Source organism: Geotrypetes seraphini, chromosome 6, assembly GCF_902459505.1.
Source record: "Geotrypetes seraphini chromosome 6, aGeoSer1.1, whole genome shotgun sequence".
In the NCBI taxonomy this organism is placed as follows: domain Eukaryota; kingdom Metazoa; phylum Chordata; class Amphibia; order Gymnophiona; family Dermophiidae; genus Geotrypetes; species Geotrypetes seraphini.
In genome coordinates, this window is record NC_047089.1 from 38,080,829 (window position 1) to 38,094,178 (window position 13,350).

The window sequence follows — 13,350 nt, forward strand, 5'->3', positions numbered from 1 at the left end:
AGGATTGCAGCATCTTCCATTGCTTTTTGTAGTTTTTTGTTACTATCTAAGACAATTTCTTTTATTTGTCTTAGTTCTTCCATAACATCCAGATTTTTTTCTGTTGGTAATGGGATTTTAGAGGGTGTACCTGGCTCTGGTTTCGACCTCTTATTGCTTCCCGATGTTCCAGCTCCCAAGTCAGCTTTATTTTGTTTAGTTGAAGTCATATTTCAATATATATTTTAGTTTCTTTAAGAATATTTGGTAGTAATTCTTTTAATATATTTGCATATATGGAGCTGTTTGTTTATCCAACCATCCGTCTAAGCCAACCTCCTTTTTTTACAGTATTCTTAAAGCAACTGTAAGTTATTTGTCTTAGGTTCTATTGCTGTGAAAAAAAAAAAAATATCGGTAGTCTTTCTTTTTCTTCTCTTTCAAGCCCAATCTCAGTCTCTATGAAGGCAAAAACATTCAAATTAGTAGCCTTTCTTTTCCTTAGATCTTTTTTAGATATGGCTGTTTATTCTTTTATAGATTTAATTTATCAAACTCGTTGTTGACATCTAGCTTCAGCGCTGAGAAAAAAAAAAAAAAAAAAAAAATTGTAGTCTTCTTTTCTGGCTCTCCTCTTATAAGCCCAATCGCAGCCTCTACAGAGGAGAGCAATATTCCATCCAGTATATTTACTTTAGTCTTTCAATATATGTATTTTCAGCGTCTCTCAATTGCCTCAATGTCACTTTTCTTCAGGTTAAAGAAATCATTAATCCTTTTATTTGTCTTTTTCTCACAGCCCAAACGCTGAAAAAACCTACAATCTCCTATATCTACTCTTTTCAATTATAGCAGCAGAGATTGATATTTATATTGATATTTATCCTTCACAATTTCTTTTTTCCCGAAGTTAGCAGCCAGGAAATGGTTAAAAACCGTTGCCAAGTAGATTTTACTGCAGACCTTGCTTCATCTCCAGCAGAGGACAGATATTTCAAAACAGCTTATTTCCCTAATATGACAGGCATCAGGTATTTCAAAAAGCTTTTATCCCTGTCGCTAGGCAGCTCACCGGCAGTCTCAGACTTTGTCAATTTTTTTTTTCGATCCAAGATGGCCGCGGTCGTGGTGCACTGAGCAACCGCCTTCAAACCCCCACCTTCGGGAAACTTTTTCTCTGGCGCTTTTCGCTGCTGAAATTTGACCATGCCAAAGAGGGGAAAGGGAGCCTCTTCGGGGCTACGGCGTCCCGGATTAGCCTCTTTGGCAATACTAAAGAGCCACTGAGACGGATTCAGCCCTCCACACCTCGCCTCCCAGGAAACAAAAACGGCACCTTTATCTCCGATTCTCACCTTTTAAAACATCTCTCCGACTCAATTAAGGAGGTAGACTTTAATTTATTTTACCATCAAGAACGAAAAAAAAATTTTTTTTTGTAGTTTTATCTGAAATATCTGCTTGTTTATACGGAGCTTTTTCTTCACCCAACCGTCATCATTCGCGTCCAAGCCACGCCCCCCCGTCCTGGTATAGTTTTGAAGGCATAAATAACGGTTCTCTTTTATTCATATTCATTCCACATCATTAATGATTTTGCAAATCTCTACCATATCCCCTCTTTTCTCCAAGCTGAAGAGCCCTAATCTGTTCCGCATTTCTTCATAAGATTCATTGTATCTCCTATATTCCATGTATCATTTTTGTTTCCCTTATTTGTGTTTTTTCCAGTTTCACTGTATCTTTTATTTATTTATTTTTGAGATGCAGTTGCACCATGGATTTCAAATTACTTCTGCATTTTAAAATGGTGACTGTCAAATTCTGCTATACCTCAATCAGAAAAGAGTCCCATAATAAGTATTCTATAGACCTGGCCTTAGCCAGGATGACTTCTTTCAATTTAAAATCAGAAAAACAAGCTATAATGTCCTTAGCCAAGTTGACTCTCAATCTGCCCAATGTCTGATGTACTCTATCAATCTTAATAAGCTGAGGAGCCATTGGCGCTCAGTCCTTAGATAGAATATAGCCAGCCAGCTTTTTCACCAATGTTATTATATGCAAGTGTTTCTGGAATTCCACGGAATCTCAAATTCGCCCTTCTTCATTTTTTTCTTCCATCTTATCTGCCAGCTCCTGTTGGGCAGGATCAGCTGTCCTCAGTTTCGCTTCCAATGTCAGTAACATTGATTGTTGTTCTTCTAGGCCCATTTCTTTTTTTTTATTTATAATTTTCCAGGTTTACAGTTCAAAACAGAACAGCAAAAGAATAAAGATAACAAAGTCATAATCATTACAAATAAAAACATCTCTCATTACATATCTTTCTAGCCCACTAATATTGGAGGAGTCATTGAAAATTCACCATAATATTACAAAGAAAAATATAGCCTGCATCGGGCCAAAACTTATTACTGTGCTATATTTACTCCCAACAAAGGTCAGCAATCAGTATCAACCCCCTTTTCCTCAGATAATTCTTGTTTACTCAGAAATTGTTGTAATTGCAAAGGATCCCAAAATATAAATTCTTTTCGTTGAAACTTAATAATACATTTACATGGAAACTTTAAAAAGAAAACCGCTTTCAAAGCTACTGCTTGAGATTTTAATTTGAGGAATTCTTTTCTATGATATTGTGTTGCTTTAGTTACATCAGGAAAAATTGATATGAGATCTCCACAAAATTTTACAGATCTGTTCTTAAAATATGATCTCATTATCAGATTTTTATCAAACTCACTTAAAAAAGGTGATCAACAGAGTAGATTTATCTAGTATAGTATCCTGGGAATCCTCCAGGAAGTCTGTGAAATCAATCTCTGTAGAAACTAATAGGTCTGTCCCTTGATCAGATGTTGTTTTCTTTTTCTGAGGGATGTAATAACAATTCATTATTTGCAAGGACTCTGGGGTCCTTTTATCAAGCTGCGGTAGGGGTTTAACGTGCGTAATACCGTGCGTTAAACTGCCTGCCGCGCTAGCCGCTAACGCCTGCATTGAGCAGGCGTTAGTTTTTTTTAAACTGGCTGTAGGGATTAGCGTGTGATGAAATATCCGACGCGCTAAACCCGCTAGTGCGGCTTGATAAAAGGACCCCTCTGCATTTGTGAATCCCAATATCTCCTTAAAATATTTTCTAAGTAAGTCTCTAGACAAACTCAGTTCAAGAGGAAACAGTTCCTTCAGCTAAAGCCTAAGGTTTTGGCAGTTGGAGCTACTTTCTTTTTGAAATTTCCATGTAAATGCCTGATTTCGTATGGAAGTGATAAATATGTGTTTTGATCCAGCCCAGGTGGAAGATTTTATTAAAGAGAAACCTTTGCTGAAAGTTTAATTTCTAATATCGAGTTTAATTTTGGAGGATAATGTATAATACATATAAAAGCCATTTGCCTATTCCTAGATAGTAGACAGATAGATTTGATTTGATGATGTTTTATTTTAAAACACTGGCGATCAGCAATAATGTGGACTAGGATATGGTTGATTAGTTTCCTTATATATTTTGTTGTTCCTTATATGGAATTTACATTTGCATTTTTTGTGTTCATTCGTGAATGTTTGTTACTAAGGTATTGTAATGAATAATCAAATAAATAAAGATTAAAAAAAAATATATATATATTTTCTAAGTAAAATTTCAGCAGATATCAGATGAGTTTTTGGAAAATTAACAAAGCGGAGATTCTTTGATTGTGCCATATTTTCCATTTGTTCAAACTTGGAATGGATAATACATGAGTCTTTTACTGCAGATGTAGAGACCTGCTGCATTGTAGAAACCTGTGATTCAATTACATTTATCTTATTTATATTATCCAATAAAAGCAAATTAGAATCAACTTCAGGCACTCCTCCCTCTAGGCCCATTTCTATGTCCTCAACTCAGGCCCCCAGTTTTTTTAATCTCGCTTTGGAGGTCTGTTTTCAGAGCTGTCGGTTCAGTCTGAATTGCTCCCATCCAAAGATGCATTTCATCAAGCGGCTCCAAAACCAGTGCTTCAGGCTGATTTCCAGCCTTCCCATGAATGACACTTCGGGGGCTGCGTGTTGCTCTATTTCAGCCGATGTCATTTTGGACTCTGGGGGAAGGGAAGCGCAAAATCTTGCAAAGAATTCCATGAGCCATGCTGTGCATGTTTTCTCCACTTGCTTAGTCCCAGTTAGATCAGTTAGAAACAGCCCATTTGTGCAATGGTGTCTAAAGCTGTATGAGCTTTGTCTTTTCATTTTATATCCCTTTCCTACCTAGCTTAGTTATTTCAGTGGTAGTGCTCAGCCAGAGACTACATACTGCAGCTCCCTTTGAAACCTGGACAAAGGGGACTTGATTCTGACTAATAGATGTCACAGTTGGGTAATGACTGGGGTTCTCTGCTGACAGAGACTATGAATGCCAAACATGCTGATTCTTAGGAGCAAATGAAACTGCCACCAGCCTGACCTGAACTGTATTATAAAATTGTCATTTTTCTAAAAGAAAATATTTTTCAATCCAGTATTCTGCTTCTTGTCCTGCAGCATTTGCAGATGCTGCTGTTGATCCCATTGATTTTCCAATTGCACCTGCTTATGCCATACCTAAGGTAAGGACACAGATCAAAGGTATGTATTAACACTGGCTGTAAAAATTGGTTGTGTGGGGCATATGTTGGGTCATGCAGTTGGGTAACTCAAACTTTCCTTATATATTGAGGCTTCTATGTACCACTGGACCTTCTGTTCTTCAATTTTGTTTTGATTAGTCTGAAGAAGTTGAAGGCTCTTGAGATCTCTTCGCTTCTGCCATCATTTTAGGTTTTCATCCATAATCAGATTTGTTTTGTTTCACTTTGACAATTAGAAAATATTTTTCTAGGTGATATTAGTTGATCTGAAATTTATGAAAAATAATTATCTAATGTTTGGGGTTTTGTTTCCCTACCTCATTGTTGAATTATACATATTCTGTGCATTGTGGCTTTCATTATTCTCTCTTTTTCTTCATTCAGAAAATGATTTTCAGTTTTATGCTGCATTAATTATATTTTTGACAATGGCTGATAAGGGCACCTCTTTGTAAGTTTCTGATTCTGTGGGTCTCTTCTATCAAACTGCGCTAGCAGTTTGTAGCGTGGTGAGCTGCGCTGAATGGCCCATGCTGCTCCTGACGCTCATAGAGTTTCTATGAGAGCCAGGACCAGCATGGGCCATTCAGTGCAGCACTCTGCTCTAAAAACTGCTAGTGCACTTTGATAGAAGAGGCCCTGTGTGATCCTAGAAGACTTCCTTGTGTAGTCTTTTATTATAAAAAGTACACTTTAAATATTTGGATTTTATCCATGACATCTCCATATGGTCCTCAGCTGTTTTAACTGCTTGGTTTGCAAGACCAGCCTTTTCTCCCATATCAAGGTACCACTGCTCAAAGAACTTTGAATTGAGAGTTGGTAAATGTTGAACAATAAGCAGAGTTGTCAATTGGTGCATGATTTTGAAGACTTGGTTGTAGTTGTCTCACACTTAAATATATTTATTTATTTGGTTCTTATATCCCGTCCTCCCCAATGAGCTTAGAATGGGTTACATAGACAATTGGATTATAATTTACATATATACAGTATAGATTTAACTTCTTGGGTTGATATACATGGAAAGTCAAGTTTAGCATACAATTTGGCCATCTTAGGTTATTATCTAAGTTTATATAGAGTTAGCATATAGAGATAGCCTACAAGGATCAAGGTGGCCTACAAGGATCAGTTTCAACACAATGGCTAAAATGGGTGGGTTAAGGAAAAATACTGGGAGAAGTTTTAAAGGATAGTAAGCGAAGGGAGTTTATGGGAAAAGGTAGGTCTTTATTGAATATGAGGAGGCAGTTGATTCCAGTAGCTTGGCAGGAAATGCGAGTAAGAACGGCATCTGGCACACAGGAGTTGGAGGGCATGTGCAGGGGGTATCTGAAGACTTGTTTCCCCCTGAGAATAGAGTGGTCTGTCTAGGACATATGGAGGAAGCTTGTCTGTTATGTAGCTGGGCGCTATGTTGTGTAAGGACTTGTAAGCTATTACTAGACCCTTAAAGATACAATATTTGGTGATGGGTAACTAGTGGGCTGCTAATAGTGCTTGTGAGTGTGGAGATTCTTTAGGAGTCTAATCATAGCATTTTGTATTTGTAAGCGCTGGAGATTTTTTGCTGTTAAACTGTTAAATAATGTGTCGCACTAGTCAAGGACGAAGGCATAGAGGAGTTGGGCTATGTCATATTTGGAGAAGTAGCTCCTTATTTTCTTGAGCTACCAGAGATAGTAGAACGATGATGAGACTACTTGGGAAATATGTCTGAAGAGTGAAAGGTTTGCATCTAGAAGTATACCTAAGTTATGTGCTTGGTCTCTTGCAGTTATGGTTGTGTGGTTGTGACTTCCCAGAGGAGAGAGGGATGAGTGTAGGTGCATTGTTCTTTGCAGGTCCAAAGGAGCTCTATTTTGAAACATTAAATTGCAGTTTATTTGTAGACATCTGGTTTTATTTCCGTGAGACAGCTGTGAAGTTTTGTGATCTAGGAGTTATGCCTCTTTCCAAGAGGAAGGTATAGTTGAGATGTTGTCGGCGAAGGAGTGGATATGTATGTGGTATCTAGTGGCTATATCTAGGACAGGTTTGATGTAGAGGTTGAATTGGCGAGGGGACAAGAGAGCTCTGTGTGGTACTCCATATGTGGTTTTGGTTGTGATAGGGTGGAGTCCAGCAGTACAATTTGGATTCTGTTACTCTGTGCAACATCTCGGATGCCAGTTTTGATAAGTCAAGTAATGAGGAGGGAATGGTACTTGAGCTTGAAGGGCCATCTAAGTACCAGTCTCAGAAGGAGCCTTGGGCTTTGAGAAGCACTCTCATGGCCCTGAGGGACTTATAGTTCTCTACATGGTTTGCAGTTGTTGCTTACCACATAATGATTGCAATTGAGTAGTTTAGTCACCTTTTAATATTAACTAGTTACAAAGGATGTGGTCAAGGCATCTAGCACAGATGGGTTTAAGAAAAATTTGGACAAACTCCTAAAGGGGAAGTTGATAAACAATTATGACTGAAAGAGATCTCAGAATGCTACAATTCATCCCCTGGGAACAAAATGCAAGAAATGGATCTAATAAGAACATAAGACTAGCCTTACTTGATCAGACTAATGGTCCATCAAGCCCAGTAGACCATTCTCATGGTGGCCGATCCAGGTGAATAAGCATCAGAAAATAAAAAAGTTTTGAGATCTTTCTTGAAAGTAACGAGAGAGGTCTCTGATGCCTGAGATAATTTTGAAGAGTGTTCCATAGTCCTGGCAAATAAGTTGTCTTTGCTAGAATGGTTTTGGAAAACTTTGTTCCTTTAAATAAATGTTAATAATTTAAAAGCGGTGTTGTGTTTAATTAGTGTTTCCTTTTACTAATTTTAAATAAAATCAGAAACATGTGGTAATTGGGTAAATCAGGAAGTGGGGAAACCTTTTTTCAAATCTTTGTGTGAGATTTCCTTTATATTGGGGGTTTTCAACCTTGTCCTTATAACTCCTCGAGTCCTGACTCTTACCTGACCTGCCCAAAGGTATAAACTATCCTTCCCCTCTCTACACGGTGTTCGCTATGCAGGGAAACTGGGAAAATCCTTTCTCTTCAGAATCACAGGTCTTTGGAATGACCTTACTACCCTGCTGCGGAACCTGGGCTCCCTTCAATTATTCCGCAAGCAACTGGCTTTTCATTAAAATGTAATTCTATCTCCCCTTACTCTTCTCTTCTATATATAAGTTCATGTAAACCTTTTTTTTCCTTCTCTTCCTATATTTTAAGTTCTTGTAAACCGTGCCGAGCTCCACATCTGTGGAGATGATGCGGTATATAAACTTAAGGTTTAGTTTAGTCCTGAGTTAGCAAGTCAGGTTTTCAGGATGCCCTCAACAAATATGCATGGGACAGAATTGCATACAATGGAGGTCCATTAACCTCGTATATTGTGGGTATCTGAAAAACCTATCTGGTTGAGTGTGTCCAAGGATAGTTGAGAAACCCTGTTCTAAAATATCTACTGTGTGGCTTCAAGCCAGACCTCTTCTACAAGTTGTTTCATTAAAAATTTTATTGAATTTTTTTTTTTGCCAAAAGAGCTAGAACATACAGCTCTGATTAACTGGTAACATGGTTCAAGGCTGTCTAAGTCTATCAAGGCTACCCGAAGTTTTCACCTATTTGCCCATTCAAATCCAAAAGCTTGTCAATATAAGACGTTCCTTGAAAGGACACTTGCGTTTCAGGCTGGCAAATTGCAAACTGGGTTAGGTGAAATTATCTCCCAAGCCTTACCTTATTGTTCCTTTAGGAAATTAGTTAAGACCTATTTGTTTGATAAATTTTTAGCTTGATTTGATTGGTTTTAATGCAGTATCATTTTGTACCTTTTATCCAATTGTATTTACTCACAAAACTGTATTCTTTCACTGATTGTCCAGTTTTATGTGAACCGCCTAGAACTGATGGTGTTGGCGGTATACAAGAATAAAGTTGTTATTATTACTCAATTATACAAAAAGCATCTACCCATTTCTCTGTGTAAGTCTCCTCTGCCCCCTCAATCACGCGTCACCCATAGTAGTATATAGCATGTACTTATATATCCTCTTAGGGTTTAAATCTGTTCCGTTCAATTGAGAAAAGCTAAGGTTCAAAGTGCAATCCAAGTTTAATTGAATTGGGGTTTATGGCACATATTAATAAATATACTAATGCAGATCTGATATGCTGTTTTCTCATAGTCGTTCTTATGGTAATGTGGCAAAAGTGAACCAGAAGCATTGCCCAATGGGTACCATTCTAGTGCATTATCTGATTGACCATTTCCTGGGTACATTGCTCTCTCTGTCTTCCCTAATGGCAAGGAAATCAATAATAAAGAGACTGCCATATAGTGATCAAAATATCAAAAATACTGAAACCTAGGACAAACTGTACATGTCACAGAGAGTACACTGAATATATATTCACCACTGAATTACTGTGTATATGAAATTTAATATATATATATAAAATTTAATATACACAGTAATTATATATATATATATATTTTTGTATAATGTGCCCTCGGTGTGTAATCTTAAGCTTTGAGGATCAAATGCCTTAATGGCTGCACCCAGTAACTTAGAATGCTTAGATCATCTATGACAGGGGTCTCAAAGTCCCTCCTTGAGGGCCGCAATCCAGTTGGGTTTTCAGGATTTCCCCAATGAATATGCATGAGATCTATGTGCATGCACTGCTTTCAATGCATATTCATTGGGGAAATCCTGAAAACCCGACTGGATTGCGGCCCTCAAGGAGGGACTTTGAGATCCCTGATCTATGGGTTAACAATAAGTTTCCCGTTTACACACCATTATAGGTGCACGTTTGTGTGCATCAAGTAAAAATCAAATGTGAAAAATCACAAACAAATTTTAGTGATGTGTAGTCCCTGTGAAATAACACAAGTAGTAATAAGAGCAATTGAATTCAGCACTTTTCGTTCAGATGATTCCAATTCATAAGGGAGCTGAAACGCTATAAGTAGCAGCATCAGCGAAAAGATGAAGTTTCTTGTTTCCATAAAATTTCGTTAGTAATAGGGTTCAATCAAGCTCAGGATAACACAAAAGCAGAGCAGTACAGCATTCTCTTTGATTTTTTTTTTTTTTTTTTTAACAAATGTGCTAGGAATATTTCCTTATTTTTATTTTAGGAAAGTGGGAAACCAATTATTCTAATAAGTTAATTCCAAGTAAGAATAGTTTTTATTTCAACTAGCAACTTTCACTATAAAGATTAAAGTTTTAGATTGGTATTTCAGCATCAGGAGTCAGTTTAAAAATAGTTTTTCTAGTGGCTAACCCCCTACATAGAGTAGTATGCTGCATAATATCAAGTAAGTGAACCTGAGATTTCATTCTTATGGTAGACGTGCACTAAGAAATGGCAACCTGGTTGTAAGTTGGAATGGAGCTCTTCTCATTGTCATGTTTTTCGTTGTATGCAGGTTCTTGCTGATGCAGGTCTGAAAAAGGAAGATGTAGCTATGTGGGAAATAAATGAAGCCTTTAGTGTTGTTGTTCTAGCTAACATCAAAATGCTGGAGCTTGATCCTAAGAAAGTAAATATACATGGAGGAGCAGTATCCTTGGGACATCCAATAGGGTAGGTACAGGTTTGGCTCATTCAAGGAATTCTGATCTTGGGCATATTCAGCATTTTCCTTGGTCCAGATACTAGATGCTTTTAGTTTTATGGCATCTTAGACTATTCATTTATTTTATTTTAATATCTCCAAAGACAGGCAGAATATTGCCTTCTCAAATGTGAGAGATGTCATCTGATGGAACCCTGAGCAGAAACAGCTCTCCATCTTTCTAAAGGGGGGGGGGGTACGGATGATTTGGATGGAGGATTTTAGGAGACACCAGTTTGTGAGGATGCGATGGTTGTGTACATTTTTCACCAGGAAGAGCTGCAGTTGCTTATTCTCCAGGTGTCTTCAGTTTTGTGCTTTGAGGAGGAATCTAAGGACCCCTCTCAAGATGTGGACCCTCTGCTTCAGGAGATCTGTTCATCATTCCGCTCTTTTCCTATGCATCAGGATATTCGTGATGTGGTGCATGCTCAGTGGAAGATGCAGGACACGCCTTTTTCCTTGGCGTGGTCCATGGCCAGACTTTATCTCATTCCTGATGGGGATAGGGATACCTTTTAAGTCTCCTGTGGTTGAAGCGGTGGTCTTGACTATTGCATGTCAACATACTGTGCCAGTTGAGGGCAGTTTGGCCCTGAGAGACCCTCAGGACCGTAAGATGGAGGTTCTCGTTAATCAGAGTTTTTTATGTGGCTGCCTTGGCTGTCCAGGCAGTGATTTGTGGCAGTCTGGTGGCCTGGACTTGTTTCTGGTGGTCTGAGCGGGTCCTTGACTGGGAGTTGGCTGACTATTCCTTAGTGGATCAGGAGGTGGCGAATATTGAGCTTGGTGCTTCTTATCTCTCTGATCCCATGTATGATCTGTTGAGGGCATTGGCCAAGTCCATGGCCCTTGGAGTAGTGACTCGCCATACCCTGTGGCTTTGGGGTTGGTTGGCAGATGCGGCCTCTAAGTCTAAGCTCCATAAATTTCTCTTTCGAGGCTCTGTCCTCTTTGGGGAGGAATTGGACATGTTGGTTCAGGCTTTGAATGACTGTAAGGTGCCTTGGCTTCTGTAGGACCACCCTCGCCAAGTGCCGTGGGGTGGTGCCACCCATGGGCATTTGCAGGACTTTTGTAGGTACCACCCTGGCCGGGGCTCGGCTCCTTTTCCTTCCAGAAATTGCTTCTTTCAATTGATGCAGTCCTTTTGGGGAGCTTGCTGGGGTTGTCGGGACTCTACTGGTGGCTCGTCCTCTGCCCTTCTGGCCCAATGATTTGCTGCGGGTCCTTTCCCCCGGTTCTGGTGAGAGCCCAGTTGCAAGAGTTTTACTGGGGGTGGGCCGAGATCACCACAGATCAGTGAGTCCTAGAAGTGATTCGGGACAGCTATGCTCTGAAGTTTTCCCGACCTTTTCCCACATATCAGTTGTAGTAGATATGCGTGAGATTTGGAAGGTGGTAGATGTTGAAGATACTATCACATGGTCTCTGCAGTGCATGTAACTCCCATGGCTTGCCTCAGTTTGAGGCAGGTGCAGTGTACACTTTCCACCCGGTGGTCACAACTTACATGGAGCCTTCGGACATCATATCCATCACCTTCTACTTGGGTACTTGCTATCCTAGTGAATAGTTCATTTCAGTCTGATAAAAGGAATCCACTTCCAAATTCAAAAGGTGCTAATAACAGATGCATCTAAACCTGGATTGGGAGCTCATGTAGATGGGTTTCTTATTCAAGGTCTGTGGTTGCTTTATCAAATCAAATTTATTCTAATTCGGTGTATTATATCAACAAGGAGGGAGGGCCAGGTTCACACCACCTGTGTTAAGGAAACAGTCAGAATTTTGAAGTGGGCTATCTCACAAGGGACGTCCCTCAGAGCCACATATTTGGCAGGGACTTAGGAGGACGGCTACTCCAACTGCTTTCCCTTCAAGAAGCAGCTTTAGGAAGATATTTTGATAAGCAGATGAAATGCATCCTTCCAGTGCAATAGGGATGGTATGCTGAACCAAGTGTCTTGCATCTGCTCCAGTGAGTCCATTGCAGGAGATATCACTGTTTTCAGTACCTCCACTTTCTCCCTGCTACCCCCAGTCAGTTATTTGTTATGCAAGAGTGCCTGCAAGAGCAACTTTGACCTGTTTGGTCTTTAAGTGTGTTCTTGCAGCTCCAGTGACCGCCTAGCGTGTGTGAGAGGAACAGACTTTGTTCTGGAGCTGACAGGTAGATTCTGCAGGGACCTGCTCAACCAGCCTACTTGAACTGTGGAGTGCAGGTGTATTCCCTTCTGTTTGAGCATGATGTCACAAACATCTGCGCATGCTTGAGGCCCTCTAGATGTGGCTGGAGCTTGTCGGGGAAGAAGATGGAATTTTGAGGAGGTGGGGGGTGGGGCTGGAGGCAGAACAAGGCAGGATTGGGGAAGAACAAGGTGGGGGCTATGTGTCCAGGTTTAAGAGGTTCCAAATATGGTAACCCTTATGTAGATTTTTTTTTATGGAGCACATCTTTCTAAATATTCTCTGATAGAATAAAAAATGTCAGAAAAAAGTTATTCTTTTTGCAGGAAATGTTTTTAATTATTAACGTATGTTTACTAATATTTTATTTTTCTTTCTTCTAGAATGTCTGGAGCAAGACTCATTGTTCACCTGGCTCATGCCCTAGAAAAGGGCCACTATGGGCTTGCAGCAATTTGCAATGGAGGAGGTGGTGCTTCTGCAGTACTGATTGAAAAGCTTTAGAGATCCTGGCAGAAAAACTGAAGCCTTGTAGCAACTAGATGATGATGTCCAGAGTCTCTTCTGTGAAGCTTTGTTACTATCTGAAATGCATTTGTATGGGAATGAGGTGGTAGTTGTAACAGAACTTATTAAAGTACTTAGTATATATGTTCCTTTTTTAAGGAATTTAAAACTATTAAAAATTTTATCACACTAGATAATCATCATATCTTCAGATAAAGACCTGAATTTTTTTGACATTAGTAGTTTGAGTGTATTGTTGAATTGCTACAACTTATATTGACTTGTACTCTCATCAAAACTGTTAAAAGTTGCTCAGTTAGCACAATACGACATAGAGGCTGCAAAGTAATTCTCAATTCTGGAAAAGCTAGCAGACATTCTTAAGTGAAGCCCAATAAATCTAAACAGATGAAGGAAGCCATTAAAGAATGTTCCC

General features: G+C 39.2%; 1 protein-coding gene across 2 annotated transcripts in view; it reads left to right on the forward strand.

Moving 5' to 3' along the window:
- ACAT1 (acetyl-CoA acetyltransferase 1) overlaps nt 1–13,150 on the forward strand; it is a 57,088-nt gene extending 43,938 nt beyond the window's left edge. For both annotated transcript variants that reach the window (XM_033948838.1, XM_033948837.1), the window contains exons 10-12: nt 4,507–4,571; nt 10,029–10,186; nt 12,791–13,150. In XM_033948838.1, coding sequence (XP_033804729.1) covers nt 4,507–4,571; nt 10,029–10,186; nt 12,791–12,911 — 344 coding nt within the window. In that variant the 3' untranslated portion in view covers nt 12,912–13,150. The remainder of the gene's footprint in view (nt 1–4,506; nt 4,572–10,028; nt 10,187–12,790) is intronic.
- The last annotated feature ends 200 nt before the right edge of the window (nt 13,151–13,350 follow it).